A 22,138-nucleotide genomic window follows, 5' to 3' on the forward strand; every position below is an offset into this window, starting at 1 on the left:
TTATACATATCAGAATGAATGGGACACAAAGTATTAGCATCAATACACAATGTGTAAGCCTATCCACATTTCTCCTAGCCTCATACACACTGAGATCACTTCTTGGACTACAGCAAATTTCTTGTGTACACAATATTTCAACAATCCGACACCATAGCATTGGTGCAGTGCCACATGATCTTCTGGATGCACATACAGGATTATTGGAAAATCAACCCTTTTGTAAATTTTTCACCATATATTTTTGACAGTAATACATAATATTTTTATTTTCAACATTAAAACCTATTCGTTGAAAAGCACCTTGAAGATGAGACAGCCATAAATTTATTTTCAAAAAGTTTATAGTAGATGTAAGCACTGTAAAAAGTTATGTAGAACATTTAAAAAATTTAGAAAGGGTAAAATTGATGAGAATGAAACATAGAAAAAAGGAGCAGAAAGAAGAGTAGCAGTAGCAGTAGTTTACTCAAAGGATGAAGTGGGTGTATATTTGGGGTAAAAAACCTCAATTTTTGTATTAATGATAAAAATTAATTTAAGTCGAAAACTAGACAGTATTTTCTGAAATGTAATATTTCACTTGAAAGGATAGTATTCATGTAGAAAAAAAAAACTATTTTACTTGGCATTATCCATCTTCATTTTAAAATTGTAGGGGTTTAAAGACTGACACTCTAATAATTGATTAAAATCATGATCAGCAAAATTAAAATGCCTCTTATTCAAAATGCCTCTTATTAAAAATGTAAGAGCTTTATTGCCAAACAAAACCAATTGATAGTTGTTGTGTTATATAGCATTTAAAAACATAATGTGAAATTTCAGAAAATTTGACCCAGCCGGAGTGGAGTTAAATTGTTGGAAATTTTGAAATTGGGAGGCAAAAGAAGCCAAGAAATCAGGTGATTTGCATACATTTGCATAAATTAACACTTCTTTATCATGCAACTTTCAACTGCTTTACAAGCTACAAGGTAAACCCAACCTTAAAAAGACATTTGCTGTAATTTTTAGCATTTGTTCAATGTTCATCTCTGTGTATCAGCATTTGTTTGTTATTCTATCACTACATAGAACACCCAATGCTGTATTTAGCAACATACCAGTGTGAACATAAATGACCATTGTTATTGTTGATAAATGAATTCTAGTCTGGACTTGATCTGAGATCTCTTTTCAACAAAAACAACCCTGACTGTTCACTGTATGGTTTGTATTGACACGCTAAATACTGGACATTTCATAACGCTTCAGGGAGGAGAACAAGATACTGCAGAATAAACAAACCACTGTGAATATTACCGAATTTGGCAGCTAAAGGAGTTTAACTAAACATGTTGAGTTTATGCTCACCCAGGTAGCGTCTATGGTGCTCTTTTGTAGAGATCAGAAATTCTGGGCAAATATTGAATTGATGTTTTTTTTTCCTTGCCCCCCTAAAAGATTGTGGTATTTTTGTCTGCCCCCCCCTAAATTTTCTTGGGAAAAATGGGTGGCCCCCCCCCTGAAAATCCTCACACCCCCCCTGGAAGTAAATTCTGAATCGTCCCTACATGGCTTGAGCAGCAAGTCTTCGCAAAAGAAATGCCTACATGTGGGACCTACTGAACATTTCATGGTGGGGAAAACTATACAAATGATTTGTCAGACCTCGGGCCGTAAGCCCACAAGTCCAGGGTCAAAGGTGACAACTTTACAATAACTATTCGGTAAATGTATCCTTTGACCCCATACATAGCTCGTTTACGGTGATACCAAACTAAATGGCTCTTTCATGTTAGAATGACTTTGCGAACACTCAAATATAAAATGATCGACAGAATGTCCCTCTCAGATAAGGTTCACAACATGCATTTCTCAATATGCATTTTGCAATTGGCAAAAATCCAACCAGACAAGGTTGAGAGGTGAACATTTTGACTTATGGTGGGGTAGCTTAAGGAAATTGATCAATTTTGAGCAACGTTTTTAATCATCGGTAAGGCAACTTTTATTAATGATATTTTAAGCAATTTTCGTCAGTATGAACAAAGCTATTTTCAAGTTCAAACAATCTAATCTAGGCAAATCAATCAAAAGACCACTAAACTTGTTCAGAACTCGTACACGTGTCCGTTAATATTTTAGTGACAAGTCAACTTGAAGTACTGAAATGAAAACATTTGTTGTCATTATTACTGTTGAATGTGAAGACGACTTGCGGCATATCCATGGAGAAGAGAGGAATGGATAATGGGGCTGTCCACTGCTGTCAACAACTGCTTTTTCTGAAGACTTACAAAGTATACACTTCACAAGTCCACTGTTCAAGGTCAGTACAACGCAGAATTAGCCAAACCCGGAATTCGAATCGACCACGGTACAAACAAAGCCATGTGCGCAAACGCGCATAGACGTACGGTATTTCCATACGCGTTTACACATGAGGGTTTGTTTGTACCGTATCACGTGATTATTTGGGCGTACTGGTCCTGTAGAACGCATCGCGTCCTTTTTTATTCCGGAGTACAACGCATTAGTATCACAAAACATGGCCGAAAAAATAGAGTAAATGTAACATAAGCACCGACTTTCGCGATACACATTCACTTAAAAGTCACAGAATAAATTTCCTTCGTCTTCCTCCATTTACATACAACCAGGCATTGGTATTTAGTAGTATTCCTTTATTTTGCAATCAAATCGGATTTCAATAATTTCTTCAGTCAAGGTATCGGGATATCGCTTTTATACCTTCCGTTACTCACGTAACAGATGACACATTTAGTTCAATGCTAGCGTTTTCACATTTGTAATACATAGCGAGTACAAGTAAATATTCATACACAGAAGGATCTGAATCTTGATATACGTGGTACCTTTATCCCTTTAGGCCATGTAATCTACGTATACATACATGGCAAACTATAATACAAATTCAAAAAGCAGGTTGCTTCAGGTTTTATCAAGTTGAACTTTGATATTTTTTAATGGAAAATAACAGAGTCTGAAAATGTATATAGTTTAATACAAACAACTACTGCCTGAACCAGTGATTGAGAACAGCGGCTTCCAATTATAAAGATGTTTGTTTACAATCCTCAGTACTTAAAATGCAATTTTGCCACTGAATGAGTCATAAAAGTTTCAGGCGGTCGATCATATCTTCAATATGGCGGATTTTTACCACAGAGATTGCAGAAGCAAAAGTGAAATTTTATGATATACAGGAATTTCATACTAGAAATGTCTAAAATATGAATCGATACATGACTTCTTGTCAGAAATAAAAAAAATTGTTTATGAAAAAATATCTCAAAGCATTGCTAAAGTGAGAAATCGACTTGTTTACCCACAATGCATTTCCATATCATGCAGTTTGAGGCCATAGCACAAGACAAAAGCTATGTACTGTAGCGAGAATTCTGCCAAAGAAGGTAGCTCCAAATACCACAACAGCCATTTTCTGCTCGCAAAATTCAGTCTGATGCATGTCATCAATTTTTAATTCACCACATGAAGCCTGAGACATTTTTTTCAAAATCACCCAGTTCCTACCCGCCCCTCCCCGATATCAAATAAATGATTCCAAAAGAGATGACTTAATTACATAGTAACAATCGATAACAGTCACTCCTTTTCTTTTGTGTTTTCGATAACCTTTATCCTAATGCCCGGACGTCACTTGTCACGAGTTCCAAAGCTATGTAGAATGCATATATCGGCGCCGCCTGGGTCACTCATCTAATTATGTCAACGCAACCCAACATGAAATTGGTTTGAGGTGAGTTATAACTGATTACTGGACTGTAACATGATTCGTGTTTAGGACGCCTTTGCGTGTGATATGTGTGACGCTGCTGCACAGAATGTTGCCACCCTGTTGAGTGTTCTCTTGTTACGGTTTTTGAGTGGTACATGTACACCCAGTAGACAGGTACGTTAGCAGTAAAGAAGTTGTCTAACTCACATTTAGCTTGCCTGACACTCTGTCTGGAGTAGAACTCTCGCAATCGACTTCAGTTTGCCAAATCCATAAATGCAGTTACCGTTTCAATCTCATATTTACATGAAAACTGCAGTTTGATACGGGAATGTGTTTTGAGTAAATGTTAATTTATGACCATATATCTAACAAGAGTTTCGGTCTTGATGCTTTAAAGGTTGTTGATCCTACTTAATAGTGGTTGTATGAAGAAATAAATCGGTCGTCGACCTTTACGAGAAGCTAATACAATGCTGTTCATTGTTGTGCTGACGATCAATGAATATTTCGTTTCTCCGTGAAATAAGGAATGAAATAAGGTGTTTCAACAATGTCAGTGCACCGTCGCAATTTCCACATATTATAGCTGGTTTTAATTAGTATATGATTTTATATATGCAAGATTCATTCAAAGTCCACTGGGGCTTTTCCTACCGACGAATACAAAGGGCAATTTCAAATGAGCTTTTTTCATTTGCATAAAAACAGTCTCCGAGGATCATAAGTTACGGACAAATGCCATCGTAAGACGCTGTAATGGCAAGAAACCGAATGATAGCGTGAAACTGTTGTGCAAAACACATATCTCACGCATGACAGGATACGTACTGAGATCAGTAAAACGAAAATTTTATTGACAATAACCCCCTCCATAAAGTTATCCTATTAAAGTTTACCACACACTAACTAATTCCTTCGGGTAGTCGCAGTGCCTCATGATGTTCTAGTTTGCACCCAGATACATAATACAATCGAATATTTTCGACAATATTTTCATTCTCCGTTCTGTAGCCTTAGAAATTTGAATATTATCATCTTGTGAAAAATGCAAGTTGATGTATCAGAGATTCTGTCATCTAGCTACAAAAATATGCATTCTGTCGCCGGTCAAAAGAAATCTTGCCATCGTTTTCTGGCAAGTAGACATAAATAAGCTCTTGTATACAGACTGGGGCAAATGCAAACCAAATGGAATCATATCGTTCTGCCTTATTGTTCGGAGGATTTTAAGAGGAAAATTTTTCATGAAATATTCCCTATCAACCAATATTTTTTCGTGATATTATATTCTGTGTGTTAGGTAGTTAGGTAGTACTTGCTCAACTCTAGTAGTAAACGGTTGATTTTTAAAACAAAACGTAAATAAAGGAAAACATGAAAAATACTTCTCTTTCTATTTGCGTATATTTTAGGACGCCAGTTAATGAGCGTATATCTCAATAATACTGATTCGAATTGTACTACAGTACACAACAAAGCCGTACACAAAGAACCATTTAAGTCAATAATCTTGTCTCTAAGTACACTGTTCATTGTGCAAGGCATACATTTAGGCTATCTTTAATAGGTTGTTGCTATCTTTAATATCGGTTTTCTTTCCAAAACGCAAGTTGCACCCTTTTACGGATTCCATCTCCTTTTTATATGATAACGCTTAAGCCATTTACACTTGTCAAATGTTATATCTACTCTTAATCTTTGTGTTGTGGTGAGTTAAAGGTTTTTCCTTGTTATTCATGGTCAACATTACCTTTTATTGGGTAAATTAATTCAGCTTTATTCATACTAATTGCCTTAATAAGTGATATCTCGATGTCGCGATCATGTAGGCGAAATCTGAGATTTACTGCATGTAATAAAACAGTGCAAGCTTTATTCTCATAAATGTTTGAAAGCTGTCATTACGTCAAACGTCCTGAAGCTAACATGCAGTCCAAAATCGTTAACCTGGAAATAGGTCTTGATCAATGTGACCCATTTGTGCCAATACAAATAGAAATTACTAGCGTGTTCTAGGATATCGTCAAAAGACTTAATCGAGTGTCCTACCTCCATAGTGTATCGTACGAAAGAGAAGTTCAATTTATGTCGTCTACTGCTGCGTGGTTATGAGACGAGTCCACTTGCTGTAAAACTCGCTGATATCTCGCTTTTCGTTTCCTGTACACAAAACAGCAGGGGCCAATCTCAAATAATAACATCACTGTGCCTTATCTAGAGGCCAATGTCAGTTTCTTTCGCGAGAAAATTATTCCAGAAAAAATTCTGATACAGCTATCGCTTATGTATAATTTATTAGAGTCAATCACTATGCTTTCAGTCAGGAGCACCAGGCCATTATATTATATGCATAATTTTGACAATATTCCCTGGAGGGGATACGAAAAGTTATTTTAAAGAGGAAAGGCCAACTTCTCAACAATTTTTAATTCTTAGAACCCCATTGACTAGTGAATATCTTGTCCATTTGTGAACCCATACGTATACTGTAACAAATAAGTAGAAGAAACATTTTCTGGCGCGGTGTTATAAATAAATAAACTTAGCACCGTTTTTCACTAAAAGAATGCTAAGAATGCTACTAAGGTAATGATATGCGCGACATTAGTCTTGTATGGGCGGGGAAAATATTTTTTAATTAACTTCATGCAAGGTAAGCTCCATATAAGCAAGGCTTGGCCTACATATTAATTAACAAGTGTAGGGAGTAGACCAAACCAGATACGTGTAACTATGCAGAGAAAAGCATCAAGCGTTGCAGGTACTTGTCCCTTCAATCTAAACACTCCATCTACGGCTATGCCCTTTCTTCATTACAAAGTGAATAAATTATTTATGTTCTTTGCAAAATCTCTAGTGACATACATTTACTCAATATTCATCACACCAGTTATACGTCCCTTTGGACAATCTTAGTTCTCCAGACAAGGATTTTTCGCTTTGTTGTGTATGGTTTGTTTCATTAAAGAGCTGACACACAGTAGTCTAATTTATGGTTACAATGGTATTTGACCTTTGCCATGTCGACAACTGTCAGATAAGAGAGAAAGATATGTTTGTTCTGCGACGTCAATTCTGAACGGTTGTGATTTATTCGACTTCAAACGAGCAATTTCTCACTTCGCTCGATTTTATTAGACGATGGTAAAGTTGCAATGTTAAAATGGACAAAGTAGATGCAAATTAATCAATAACAAAGGGCTTAAGAATTAACGTCAGCAAGCTCGAATTGTGTTTATGTGCGTATGAACCTGTTGAGTTGAAGACCTTTGTCCGGTCAGTCGCTGGCGGTCAGTGCACTTTGTTTACGACAAGCAAACGGTATGAAAGCGATTCATTCCGTTATATTTTACTGTTATCCATAAATCTGAGCGCAAAAAATTCAAATTTTATCGCGAGAATAAAAAAATTGTACAGGTACAGTTTTTAATATCTAAATATAAATGGTTTTACTTATTATAAAAGAAATTGTCATCACGAATTAAGAATGGAAACGAGGCATATTAATCAGTTTGGTCACTCAATCAACATCTGTTTTGCCATATGCAAGGTTCTTAGAATAATTCAACCTCTCAATTGTTGACAAACTCTCGGGTACTTTATTTCATTTTTCCAAATTTCGAAACTAACACTAAGCTTTTATTCAAGGGCCACGTCACCTAGTGACATATCACTAGACAAATAATGGTCAAGACAATAATAGACGTCTTAGTGTCATTAAAGACAACGAACTGAAAGAAAGTGGCTACCGGAATATTGCCGCGCTTTTCAGGGTGTGCAAACCAAACACCCAATATGATTTGTTTTTGCAAACAAGTTTCTCCAAATAAAAACACGTTCGCCTAAGTTAATTTTGTTACGATTTTATTCTCCTAGAGAGAGTCTACTCAAGACCGAATAAATCACTCTGAGAAATGTCAACGTCTTTATAAGTAAACGTACATGCATGCAGGCCTAAACTTCCTGTATTTTTGGGAGCGATACGACAAGCGTGTCTGAAAAAAATTCAATTGAACGCTATACTTAGTAATAATAGCCAAAGCGATAAAACATTTTATCGTTTGGATGTATCATAACAAAATGTTGTAAAACATAAATATCATCAGTGAACTGCTGAAATCTGAACAAAGAAGCAGACTATGTAAATGTATGATAGAAATAAATCGAAAGCACATGGAACAATAAACGGAAAACAGCGTAATGAACGAAAAACGCTGTGTTAAACATGTGACAAATTGTCTTTGAAAACTTTCGTATAAAACTATTTTCAAAACTCAAAATAGTTATCTTTTTACTTATGCAAGGCGATACAATGTTTTTTTCTTCCCGAGGTTACTGTGCTAGGCTCTTTCCAGGTGTAAAAACATTCAAATACTTTATGTACACTTTTCGACTTCTTCGAACATTCATGTACATTGGCAAAGGTATTTATTTGATGTCTTGAATTCATTCCAAAGGAGATAGTCTACAACTGCGAAGGTTGTGCACACAAAAATCAAACTGTGTATTTTAGAGAGGTAATACTGTACACAGTTTATCGATAATAAATAGAATGTTTCGGATAACAATAAGTTTTATGGGTTTCTATACAGTTTTGTGTACTTTAATTGTGAACATGTTAATGTGATAGCGTCCATATCACCTAGTAGTCTGTTGAATGTTGCCTATATATACAACTACAGAATTTTGACGTGTTTACATGTAAATGAAACTGAAGACGAAGATTACGTTTTCTATCCTTTTCCTAAAAGGCGAAGCATAAGTAGCGGCACCAATAACAATGTCAATGTCTTGTTTGCCGCGGAAGATCCTGATGTGATATCTGGAAAGAAGACAAAATGAAAAGAAATGGATTGCGCTAAATCTCCTAAAGGCCCTTGATATTCGGCATTATTGCCGACGCGATTATTAAGAATTCGACAACAATAAATACAATATATGTATTAAAGGAGCGTATAGTTTGTAATGTTTGCGTTTATTTGTAATATTTGCCTTTATGTACAAGTAGATCAGCTCGGTGAGGATAAATTTAAAAAATGAAAGCTATGTGTAAAATAGGATTGGTCCGGTTTGCTGAACCCTTAGCAACTATTTTGATGTAAATTGACTGTATTGTTCTTCCCACACATATATCACACTCTGTTAAAATTTCTGGGTATGCTTTGACGACAGTGCTATATTCCCCTTCTAAAACCTATCGTTTAATCAAGTAAGCGTACATCCTATAATACCTTTCACGCTACAAGAGTGTTGCAAGATGACAACATAGAAAGTTTGCCTTGTGGCTTGATGAGCTTAATTCTCTTGTAACTGGCTCTAATACTTACCTGCACGTTAAAAATTACAAAATATAATTACCTGAGATTGGATTTTCAAAATAAGAAGACATACATTTTTTACTTTTGGTGTAAAAATGTGTCGATGTATTTACCTTGTTGGACTTGGATTTCAAATGATATGCTTTTTCCTGAATGACAATCATTGGCTACTTTGCACTTGTACTTGCCAGCTTTGCTTGAAAGCGTTTTGGTAAAAGATAGTGTACTTGAGCAGTTGAAAAATGTGTTCTCTGCCGGTACACACTCATGGCGATGTTGATCTTCAGGTAACGTTCTTCCGTTGAAGGACCATGTAAATGTTGTCTTAGGTCTCACCATTCTTGTTTCAATATTTGCTGTGAAGTTATCAAACTCACGAACAATAACCACGCCGGAGCCATTTTTAGTTTTCGACAAATTTTCGGATACGATCATTGAGGCTGCGGGTGTAAAATGCAGAAAGATTCATCTAGTCAAAATAGCATTGGTAATGATGATGATGATGATGATGATGATGATGATGATGGTTGTTGTTGTTGTTGTTGTTTTGCTGCTGCAGTTGTTTTTATTGATGGTGATGTAGCTTTTATTGTTTTTGTTAAAATTTCCATGGCTTTTGGCTACTTACAACACATCCAAAGTTTGACTTTACCACTCCTTTGGACTGAATCGTGCGAGTCCGCAGCTTTTTTTGAGTGTATTAAGAAACGGCAATGGTAACTAGTCTGGTCGGAGTCGTTAACGCTTCTTATAGTCAGCCCAGTGCGATTTTGTATCGAGTATTTTGTATCATCGACACATTTCTGATGGCCGTTTCTATTTTCCTGTGCGATAAACCCGCCCTTGGTTTTTGTCCATCTGATGGTCGAGTGAGCCAACTCTTGCTCTGTCACTTTCAGGGGGCAGTAGATGGTTTTTCTGTCACCAGGTTTCACGTATTCCTCTTTGAAAGGTACAGTGGAGCAAAGAGTCCAATGATGAAATGTCACCAACAAAAGTACTGCGAATATACATGTGCCTACATGAATTTAAACGAATCAAAATTAATCGTGATTACATAACCTCTCACAAATCATTTTCAGAGCTTACACTAAATGCGCAATTGTTAAAGGGAATATCATTTTTCATTTCGAACTCTTGCTGGTTTTCTCCTCTGTTTCGACGATACGCTTAAAAATGGTAAGTACTGTGTGAGTACATACCAACCCTTATGGCTACATTTAAGGCCATCACAATGAGGAAGGTGTAGCTACCAATTCGTAATCATGAGTCTATCGATCTATCTATTGATGGCTTTCTATGATATACAGTATATCGTCAATGGTGAGTCCTCACCCTTCAACAGAACGGTTCGTTAATTTAGCTTAGTTCTTACAATTGTTCTACTGCGACCCCTCCACACGCTGTATACTTCAAGAAGCACTCGTACATATATTACTAGCTTATCACATATTCTACACAAAATTTGTCAAAGCAATGTGTCGCTTAACGTGAATGCGCCTCGGGACAGATATTTGCACTCTCGGATGTTTACAAATTCTTATCTGGTCTACTATTTGTGGGAGCTCATTTTCGAGCTCTTGAATTGGCGTAAGAAAATTTTTAGTTTTTTACAAAGTTACAGGTCTAACAGTGTAAGGCTTAGGGTTTTTTTTTTTAAATAAATAAAAAAATTATTTCCCAACAGATTTAACACAGGGATGGCGGCCATTTTGAATTTCAAATACCTGCATTACAGTCTTATAATTAGTAAATCTTGGGTATGCGTTTTTCAAGTACCAAAATTAGCACTGTGATCCCAAATTTTTAATGTTATTGATTTTGAAAGAGAATAGTTGAACGATTCTTTTGAGGAAAATTTGAGCAAAAGTTTAAATCTTTCACTTTAAATAGGTATTGATACTCACATCTCTAACAAGTAAATATATCATCTTTAAGAATTTGTTCGAAAAGTTTAAGTTGCAAGGGGGTGTATGTACAAAAAAAACCCACCGGCAATGGAGTTTTATTGTCTGATATTCCTTCGAAAACTGGTCTTCGCAAACACTCTTGAAATATAAAAACAGCATAAGGAAACATTTTAAGGTACTAATTCAAATCAGAAACGGTTATACTCACGCAAATGTATACTAGTAATCGCCATGGCGTACTGCGTGGGTGCCGTGTTTTTGATCTCTGTACAGCTAAGTTGGTTGTGTAATATTTTGATCATGAGGTTTTGTTCTTATTATTCTTCGACGTAGTGTTGCATCAGCCATGTTCGGATTGGTTAATACACCGTACAAGCGCTAATAAAATTGCATCATCCTTCACCCGGAGAGTGGACGTCAGATGCACAAACTGGAATAGGAGCGTTGCCAAAGTCGGAAATTCCCGCCCACTCTGTCATTCTTTATTAGACTTTTCAAATTCAGTTAAAGTCATATGCTAATTGCCTGGTCCCACTTTGTAACATGGTGACGCGAAGAAGTAAAACAAGTAAGTTATTGAGGATTCTTAGTTCTTTATTGTCTTCTGAAACGCTACTTTTCATTTTCTAATTCGGCGTATTCTTATACACATTTTTTATTTGATAGAAAGAGTATTGATTTAACGTTTATTTGTTAGTAAATAGACGATCGATCAATTCACCTGAGGTGTTACGTTGTTGTACCCATGCAAAGTCTGTGCATAACGCTTGGCAAGGTTTTACAAAATTCACACTGCACATGCAGTCGGATACGATGTTGCTGACAAGCGAACACAATGTTCATCAAAATTGCGAAGTCAATGTATGGCGTAGGATAATACATTGAAGTTTTGTTCCGTTTTAAGCGTGCACATTGTCTGCGCTGCGTAACATCGTTGTTAGCCAAATATTATACTTACTGCATTTGGATACAATGAACGCTTGTGTTAAAAACACTGTCTTTTCAGTACAAGCGTCACCTGTGTGCTTGAATTGTCGTCACTGGTTGACATCGGTATGCTGGCCAGGTATTATTAATTTACTTAATTTGCATACAATGAACACTGATCTTTTGGAAACAGCATTCACGCGTCACCTGCGTGCGTTCAGCACTATGATGTAATCAAAGAGCATGAACCTTGAGAAATTGAAATCGTTGAAGGCATTCTGTATGACACCTTCGTTCAAAGTAAAATTTTCTGACATTCTAAGATCTTCACTTTTTCGTAAGGGAACTATATTGAGACAAGATAGAGCCGCTGCTTTTCGTTTTAAATGAATGCGTAAAAAGCCAGCTTCAGCCCTCACCTAGTATAAAGTACAATACGATTTAATCTATTGTTATTTTGAGCTACTCAAATGTTTTGAAGCGGGATGCAACCTGCTGTCGCGGCCATTATTTTCAACTACACTGTAAAATTAAGTGTTCAAGGATAGAACACCATTTACACGGCGCCTTTTTGTGACACTTTTTGAACGCGTCTAGACGTTCAGAAATTTAACACTAAATGATCAACCAACGTTCAATTTTTAAACACATGTGTGCAGATTTTGAACGCCACGTGTTCATCAGTCATTATATTGAACACCATGGTGTTCCACGTCTGAACACACGTTACACATGAATGGTGTTTAAAAAATGAACGCATTTGCGCGTTCAAAGGCTGTAACACTTTTTGAACGCACGGACGCCGTTCAACCATAAGTCTTAAAGCACGGGTGAGGGACCGTGGTTAAAGGCTAGAACACTTGATACGCATTTGTTGAACACCTTTGATTTTAGGCGTTCAGGGGGTGTTCAAGCCTGGAAATAACACATCAGACCACTGACTTTCAATAAAATTATTGTATTTCACAAATGCACGAAACATTTCTTGAGAAAGTACAATTGTTTAGTGTAAAATGGGCAAATAAACATGGTCACTTTTTAAAGTTTGCCAGAGGAAAACACCGACGGTGTTAACGTTAACACCTTCCTATCAAAAATAAACGAAAGAAAATCTACATAAACACTATAGGTCGTTTTCAAAAAAATATGAAAACAGGTTTTGCTTAAATATTGTGGATTACGTTTTATGTTCATACTTGTTAAAAACGTACAAAAACACTTGTTGTGTTGAAAACACGTCTATGTAAAAAATGTATACTCCATTTTTGTATGACGGTTTCTTAAAGGCATTTCCTCCTGTAAAGACAATGTATATTTGGAAAGAAGTTAGTTATATCACTTCAAAAGAAGTTCATTAAATATGCAAATGAACTGTTAATTAATTTGACACTGCTCAATGTTTCATAGCAATATTAGATATATCAAATCAATATCTGTAGCAGGTTTCACCGAATCGGGTGCCGTAATTTCAGAGTTATATACCTTATTACAAAGTTCATTTATTATGCAAATAAACCCTAAATTAACTTCACTCTACTAAATGGTTATCACCACAGTTAGATATCTGTCGGATCAATATCTGCGGCAGATTTCATTACATTTGGTGCATTTATTTCGGAATAATATGACTAATTACAAAATTTCATAAAATATGTAAATGAGCTATTTATAAACTTGACAATGCTCAATGCTTCTCAGAACTATGAGATATCCACAAGATCAAAATCTGTAGCACGTTTCGTCAAATTTAATGCTGTGATGTTGGAGTAATATCACTATAGGCAAAGTTCATAAAATATGCAAATGAACCCTTAATTAACTTGACACTGCTTAATATTTTATAGCACAATTAGATATATATCAGATCAGTATCTTCAGCAGGTTTCACCAAATTTGGTACCGTAATTTTAGAGTTATAAACCTAATTACAAAGTTCATTAAATATGTAAATGAACCCTCAATTAACTACACACTACTAAATGCTTTACACCACAGTTAGATATCTGTCGGATCAGTATCTACAGCAGATATCATCAAATTGGGTGCAGTTATTTCGGAGTTATATGACTAATTAAAAAGGCCTATTTATTTTCTTGACACTGTCAAATGCTTCTCAGTACAATTAGATATTTATCAGACCAATATCTGTAGCAGGTTTCACTGAATTTGATGCCGTAATAAAGAGTTATATACCTAATTACAAAGTCCATTAAATATGCAAATGAACCCTTAATTAACTTCAATCTACTGAATGCTTTACACCACAGTTAGATATTTGTCGGATCAGTATCTGCAGCAGATTTCATCAAATTCGGTGCATTTGTTTCGGAATTATATAACTACTTACCAAACTTCATAAAATATGCAAATGAGCTACTTCTTTACTTGACTCAACCAAATGCTTCTCAGTACAATAAGATAGATATCACATCAATATTTGTTGCATGTATCATCAATTATATCATACAAGTATATTGATGGCGCAAATACAGCGATCTGATTGGTCGAGACGCGAAAAGAACCGCGGTATATTGGCGATATACCACGGCTGGCATACGCGCGAGCTCTCAGCTTGAGCAAAAATCCGTTTTTGATGTTCAATACCAGAATTTTAATATACTGTTATGATATAATAGCAATAAATCACACCCAGCGATGGTATACCACTCGATTTTGACCAGTTCACTTCATATATGCACTCGCTATCGCTCGTGCATATATGTCGTGAACTGGTCAAAATCTCGTGGTATGCCATCGCTGGGTGTGCTTTATTGCTCAAATATTGTGCAGGAATATCAGAGTTATGTCACTAAATACAAAAGTTCATTAAATATGCAAATGAGCAGATAATTGACATGACACTAACAGTACCATCATAATGTTCTGAGATTGTCATCTGTGAAAAGTTTCATGAAATTTTGTGCAGTATTTCTTGATATATGTCGACACTGCCATTACTGTCTCCATAGGGAAACCATTATATGAAAAAAAGATATTGCATAACTTCATTAATATGCAAGCCACACTAACCAAAATCTAATCAGTTCTTGCAAGTAGCATATGGTACCTGTCTACCAAATCTGACTTGAATCTGTTCAGGCGTTTTTGAGTTATCGTGTAAACAGACAGACAGACAGACAGACAGACACACACACACACACACACACACACATACACACACACACACACACACACGGGCAGACAGATAGACATCGCTATAACATTAGCCCACGTGTGTGAACACGTGAGGTAATAAATCAGTGTTATTCTGAATTTTCTGTCGCTTTCTGCTTTTATTTTTCATTCCATCCTGATACCAGATAAGGTAGACTACACGCCTTTGAAAGCTTATTCTCCAGTCACATTTAGTTGATCACAGCGTGCTACCAAAGCTTAGATTAGTTCAGATCAAAAATACACAAACTTATCAAAGTCCAGTTACTGACCCTTTAATGTTTAAATCTACATTAGAGATGAACTGAGGTTCTCAAGCTTGTTTCCAGACAGCTACCCGCACACTCATCTTCTTCAATTTCTGTACCATCAACTTCTGTAACAACTCATCGATTTCAAGTTAAATCCAACTTTTCACATCCTGAAAATACTGCAGCAATACGTAATATGGCGACAAAAGACTTTAAATGAAAGACAAGTCGGCCTGAGGTTAAGGAAAAGGGGAGACTTTCATATACAGTGCCTCCTTTCAACACCGAGTGTTACAAAATATTGGCTTCTTCTTGTCATCAACTGACAAAAATAAAAAAACAACCAACTCTCATATACTGAATCAATACAGTGTATACTCCACGATGTTTAATTGATGTTTTACATGCGATTGTGCACCTACTAAAAGTTATGTGTTAGCTGTGATTACGCAGCGGTACTGTAGCGTGTCAATCACGCTCGGATCAAGGGTCATCGCCACAGTTCTCTGGCGATGACCTTTGACCCGCGTAACATTGATATCACCGCTACGTATTCACAGCTAGTGTTGGATATACCAGCCACTGAAAAAAAAGGTTTCTTCACGTATTTTGGCTATTCCAAAGTACTAAGTAATTAATGTCAAATGATAATAATACAGATGCTTCAAAATTTAACACCTTTTACTATTTTGGACAGAAAACATACCTTTCTAGCCTTGCTTGCGCACGATCACGACTGCAGCGTTCGTTTACAAGAAATATGTCGTAACTTCCCTTTTGATGCATGACGGAATAAGGCACCAAACTTGTACACAACGGTTTTTTTTTTTTGAGTAGAACGCCTATTTCACACCGATTTTAAATTAAAATGTCCATGGTGGTTTTCTAATTTATTTTCAAAGTTTCAAAATTTCAACCCGTAACAAATGCGTAAAATTGTTTTGTATACTTCCTTTATAAAAAAAAAACATGATTTCATCAATTCTGTACGGGATATATTTTTGTAGTGGGAATGTGGATATATTTTTCACTTTATAGTGGGAAATTCGTTACATCTAAATTCGTGTACGTTTGCCGAACAGCGAGGCAGTAGTAAATTTAATATAGCCAAAGTAAAACATACTAAAGATTGTTGATTGTAACATTATTGTAAAATTTCTGTAATGGTGAGTTTTTGAACACTTGAAGGAGATGGTTGTTAACACAAATCGTGTTCAGGTTTAGAACATCATTGTTAATTATATGAACACAAGTGTTAACAATATGAACACTAGTCGTTCAAATTTGAACGCCGCCAACTACAGTGAATGCGTAAAGACGCGTCTAGCGTCCGCTATTTTTACAATGTACTGTTGTTGTATTAGCGAAAAACTCAACGTGGGAGGAAAGTGACACTACTTTACGTGATCTTTATCCTTGTGATCTAATTCTCAACTCTGAATGCGTTGTATCTCAAACTTGATTGAAATTCTGAATTTGTACCTTAGACGTAGATTCAGAGTACACCGAAATGTTTGCTTGTTATATCCATCATTAATCCATAATCTAATTAAAGATACATGCAAGCAGTTTGATGAGGGCCGAGCGATTGAGATAAGAAGTGAAATGATTATCATAGTATATTTTGCAAATACATACACTGCCGCCAAACCGCATTACTGATTGAAGTGTCTGAGAAATTTTGCAAGAACATCGACTAATGATGATACGTGCGAAATTCAAATTAGAAGAGTTTTGTATTACTTAATTGATACAGTTAAGTGACTAGTCGCAATTTTATTTTGCAAGTTGCCTACATGGCACATGCAAAATTTCGAGTTGATTGACACAGAGGTTCTTGAGTAGAAGCAATTTCAAAATTTTCGGAAATCTAATATGGCGGCTAGCTTCAAAGAAAAGCTACCATGACTGGTAGGCTGTGATGATAGGGTCTCTCTCAGTATTGCTTCCCCGATCGTGTCTTATGGATTGGAGCTCATTGATCATTCGGCAAAGATTTTTAGAAAGACCTGTTCTATAAAAGGCTACCAGTTTTGTCTGTATTTTAAAAACAGTCAGAGATATGATAGAAAGGAGGGAAATGTCTGATAAAATATCTACTCTCTAATTTGTTGAAAGTACGTGTAATACTTTTATTCGTGGATTCATAGTACAATGCCACCTATATATAGAAACTTATATGACATCACAATCTGCAGACAAAATTCCAGAGGAGGAATGAGAATGAAGTATTCCATTAATTTTAATTTTCAGATGTTCCGAACAAACGTCGCATAGTGTCTGAAAGTTTCCAATATACACTACGTAGGTAACTGTTGTTTGCTACAGGCCTAACAAGTGTATCAGCTATACTGGTAGAACGTTAGAGTAATTTATGTCCTATTGTTTTATGGTGTACACAAGGCCGAGTTGGGTATAATATTAAGACAATAGTCATTATCATTTAAGCAAAAACATTGAAAGATAAGGGAATTTTCTTTAAGTCAAAAAGTATAATACGCACAATAATATGTTTGAAGCGTTTGCAGGCTATTACACTATTCATCATTGTGTCCGTAAAAAACTTGCATTTCTCGTAAAATGACAATTTTGTTCTTCAAGGGGCTACTTTAGAAACCATCGAATTCTTTCCTTTGCAAAGTTAAATTCTAGTATAGTCTTTTACATTCCGTTTGCATCACGAAATTCCAAAGCATTAACAAAACCTGACGTGGAACGCCACTCGAAAGGGCTCAATTAAAACGGTCAGTACAGCAACCAGCCTGTACTTCAATTGATTTAAAGAGTGCACTAATATGTGAATGTTGTACACTAAAAGTTTAGATATGATTCACTTGCAGAATATGCGGTTTGTAAGACATCCACTACTTGCACTGTTTATCTTCTTTAACTTTATTCGGCCTGCCAGAGACAAAGAAGGACAAAGGTGTAACGATCAAAACGGTAAGGTCATATATATATATATATATATATATATATATATATATATATATATATATATATATATATATATATATATATATATATATATATATATATATATATATATATATATATATATTATAGCCCAAACATGGGACTATGTGCCCGAGGGTAGGTGACCATTTGCCCGACGTAAGGAGGGCAAATGGTCTCCTGCCCCGAGGGTACATAGTCCCTTGTTTGGGCTATAATGTTTTTATTACATGCCTCTCTTACTCAGTTTGCACCAAAAATATTTTCGTTTATTGGCAAATTATAGTCAAATGATTTATTTTTATTTTAGACGAAAAAACGGTTAAAAATAGAACGATTTCATCATCGAATGGCGCATTGATATATTTAAACTACTGTTATGCGGTTTATCAATATTTTTATGCGAAATTTTCCAAAAACCGGATTTTCTGTGCAAAACATGAAATTTCAAGACTTTTACGTCGAAAAGTTTTCAAGTTGAAATTAGTTCCGGTTCACTTTCAGTCCAGTGATGACTATGCGGCCCGCGACGTCATCGGCGAGTTACCATTGAATCCTATGGAGCGCGCGACGTTCGATATACGAGGCATGTAATAAATATATATATAACCACCCAACCAGCCGCACTGGTTGGGTGGTTGTATCAGACTGATGAATTCAAGGTTCGAGTTTGCACATGTTGTCTTGTGAGATGGATTATTAACAAAGCACCTTTTTCAACGCTTTTGATTCTTGCTGGATTTTCAATGGAATTTTGCATATATTAGAGTGATAGTGATAACGTCATGGTTATGGCTATATCTATCCATTTTGCACGACAGGAATTTCCTTTTGTGCTTACAGATGGAAACTTATTCATTTCTGTTATTGAGAGAGCATGTTTCTTGATGGCAAATGAGTAACAATCAGTCTCATACAACCATCCGAAGAGTGTAGCCAGCCTTTGCTGACTATACAAACAAATTTGTATTGGAAATGTAAACTGGTTTATACTTGTAGAAAAAGGAGTTTATCTAGCTCTGCTTCGGTATCGAGAACTCTATTCCACGTGAACTTGAAACCCATTAGCGTATATATATATATATATATATATATATATATATATATATATATATATATATATATATATATATATATACGCTTGTGGGTTATATATATATATATATATATATATATATATGTGAAATGATTCTCAGCCCTTCACTCTCATTTACATGTGTGGAAAGTACCAATCTATTTGTAGGTTGTGTTAACATTTGACAAATAATACATAATATATATATATATATATATATATATATATATATATATATATATATATATATATATATATATTTATAATTCTATATACACATAAATGTTTAGATTGATCATCATTGCCTGCAAGAATCGGTTTATATCGTTCCGAATAGTGGACACGACCAAACGGGCTCAAACTTGTTTCAGTTCTTTTGATCTATGCTTCAAGTCGATAATGCTGTAAAATAAAGTAATTTAAGAAAGTTACAACGCACATGTGCTACATTCATGCGAAACACTTTGACCTAGGTGCCACAATACGTCGTCTTCACCGAGTTGCATACTAGCGATAACTTCACAATACCAAATTTCAAAAAAAAATATTCATTGTCTCGTACAATGTTAAAAGCGGACCTAAACATTCATTCTGTGATATTAGTACTTCCAGTTACCTAAGTGCTCACTATAGATAAATGATTCAAGATTATTGTCTGTTCCTAAAAACTCATTACAGGGGTAACAGCGATAAGAGCCGAAACAGTGCAGATTCCTCCAGGCTTTGTGGTATACGTTGAAAACAATATAAACTTATCCATAAACAGTGGCATTGCCATTGGTGATGCAGCAACGTTAGCTCTTTGCGTAAACGTGACTTTTAAACAAGGTAAGATATATATATATATATATATATATATATATATATATATATATATATATATATATATATATATATATTATATAATATATATATATATATATATATATATATATATATATATATATATATATATATATATATATATATATATATATGGTGAAAATTGATAACAAGAAGAAAACAGGACTCAGAGTTTCACGCTACATGTGTTCTCTGTAGCTATTATCAGACGAATAGTTCAACTTATCTTATTTTCGAACGTTTCCGTTGCTGTGCTCTGATGTTCCTGTCTATCCACACGTGTTCTTGTCTCTGTTATGCGTGTTTCTACATAGTGCGCTGGATGGTTTCATTCCTAGAGGAATATAGTTTGAGGGAGAGAGAGAGAGAGAGAGAGAGAGAGAGAGAGAGAGAGAGAGAGAGAGATAACACATTACAGATAACAAATTGTTGGCAAACTCTCAGGAACATTTCATACCATTGAAGTCTGCCCTTTTCCATTCAGTTTCCTCCCCTTGTGCCTCCCTTACATTCACAAGATGGTAACAGCTATTCCATGAAATCAATAAGATTTATGTTATCCATAGTAAAACGACTGCTTAGCATAATTCCCCAAGGGTTTAACGAACTGTGATACTTAAATGTTACAACTTTTATGATGCAAATGCTTTTAAAGACGCCTTTCTTTGCCACTTGTAACGTTAAACCCCGACGACTTGTCGGTTTTTAGGTTCCAGAAGAAGTAGTGAATCCTTCTAAACGACATCTATGCCGAAAAATGAGCTTGTTACAAATTTTCTGAACACGTAGATACTAGTAAATGCTGTGATTTATATTTTGCGATCATGGTGTACGTTAGAATCAAATCACAGAACATTTAAATATATAACCTTTAATGGTTTTTTCTTCCCTATACAATCACAGCAGTGTTTTTGATCAAGTTTTCTTAATAAAAAATTGCTGTATCAATATGTCTGCCAGATATGTTTAGGGCTCTGGATCATTTTCTATAACGCGACAATTTTGGCTTGTTATTGATCCATGGGCTAACGCTTTTAGGAGCCCGTAAAAATAAAACAAGCTGAAGACAGATAACTGAAACGTCAAACAGACGTTTCAGGGTCATGCTATCACTCGTTGGTGTTAATTTTGAACAGAAATACTCCAGCGTTTGTACTGGACAATGTAATATCGATTTAAAGCTATATTGAATTATGTCACATGTTCCGATTGTAAACATTGATTACAAATTTCCGCAGTTGCCAATGTTTTGGCTTTTAGAAAATATATACTGTAAAAGGGTTAGGACCTCAGCTTTGTGAAGAGATTCCAAAGTTTGGAAGGGCCGCACCATAAACTTCCATGCGAATTTCACCCACACTGCTTTCTTTCTCATATTTCAACTTTAGATCCCATCAAATGTCTTATATGCAAGTATGACATTGAAGATATCCTTTGCAATAGTATACGATATACCCTGCTTAAAGACAACAAGAGTGGCAAATGGATATTGGAGGCATTCCACCTCACTTCAGCCGACGAGGAGATCACATATTGTTGGTTTGATGACGACTCAAATACCAAGCTAGGGCAGAACACCGTCATCGTCAGAGGTGATGCCCTCTTTTTTATAAACATACATTATGATTATTAATGTGTCATCCTTAATCTTTCAAATATGCTGTGTAACTTTCAGGCACCAATAGAACATCATGTAGAAACAAACTAATATAGAAATAAAGGACGACGCACTGACCATTAACGTATATTTATGGGCAAGGGCGAGAGGAAAGCCGAGTTTAACGGGCGAGGCTTGCTAAGCCCGTTAATTTTTTGGCTTTCTTCTTGCCCGCGCCCATAAATAAACGTTAATGGTCAGCGCGGAGTCTATTATATTATCAACGAACCCAAGAAAACCGGCAATTTTTGCGAAAATTTTCCACGCAAACGACAACGGG

The 22,138-nt window shown here is 35.6% G+C and overlaps 2 protein-coding genes across 8 annotated transcripts in view; one reads left to right on the top strand and one right to left on the bottom strand.

Moving 5' to 3' along the window:
* Positions 1-2,523: 2,523 nt before the first annotated feature.
* Positions 2,524-22,138, top strand: part of LOC139145550 (uncharacterized) — a 41,930-nt gene continuing 22,315 nt past the window's right edge. For 2 of the 6 annotated variants that reach the window (XM_070716780.1, XM_070716779.1), the window contains exons 1-4: positions 2,524-3,919; positions 18,169-18,271; positions 20,037-20,186; positions 21,590-21,793. In XM_070716780.1, the coding sequence (XP_070572881.1) occupies positions 3,830-3,919; positions 18,169-18,271; positions 20,037-20,186; positions 21,590-21,793 (547 nt within the window). In that variant the 5' untranslated portion in view covers positions 2,524-3,829. Of the gene's footprint in view, positions 3,920-11,397; positions 11,545-11,979; positions 12,043-18,168; positions 18,272-20,036; positions 20,187-21,589; positions 21,794-22,138 lie in introns of those variants that run through there. The other 4 variants (XM_070716781.1, XM_070716784.1, XM_070716782.1 and 1 more) reach the window with 4 other exon arrangements.
* Positions 7,325-11,293, bottom strand: LOC139145552 (uncharacterized). Of its 2 annotated transcripts, none has more exons than XM_070716787.1 (4): positions 11,185-11,293; positions 9,695-10,066; positions 9,180-9,506; positions 7,325-8,570 (listed from the first exon to the last, which is right to left on the bottom strand). In XM_070716787.1, exons 1-4 carry the CDS (start codon positions 11,276-11,278, stop codon positions 8,482-8,484), a joined length of 882 nt encoding a protein of 293 aa, XP_070572888.1. In that variant the 5' UTR covers positions 11,279-11,293; the 3' UTR covers positions 7,325-8,481. The 2 variants fall into 2 exon arrangements, with proteins under 2 accessions (XP_070572888.1, XP_070572887.1); XM_070716786.1 differs by having other exon boundaries at positions 9,695-10,084.

This window comes from Ptychodera flava, chromosome 12 (assembly GCF_041260155.1).
Source record: "Ptychodera flava strain L36383 chromosome 12, AS_Pfla_20210202, whole genome shotgun sequence".
Classification (NCBI taxonomy): domain Eukaryota; kingdom Metazoa; phylum Hemichordata; class Enteropneusta; family Ptychoderidae; genus Ptychodera; species Ptychodera flava.

What these genes read in the sequence shown, in the direction of transcription:
- LOC139145552 (XM_070716786.1), bottom strand. Translation starts at nt 11,278, where the DNA reads ATGATCAAAATATTACACAACCAACTTAGCTGTACAGAGATCAAAAAC. An exon ending in GATTACTAGTATACATTTGC is followed by an intron (nt 10,085 to 11,184) that starts GTGAGTATAACC and finishes AAATTCATGTAG; the next exon opens with GCACATGTATATTCGCAGTA. An exon ending in AGTCAAACTTTGGATGTGTT is followed by an intron (nt 9,507 to 9,694) that starts GTAAGTAGCCAA and finishes TTACACCCGCAG; the next exon opens with CCTCAATGATCGTATCCGAA.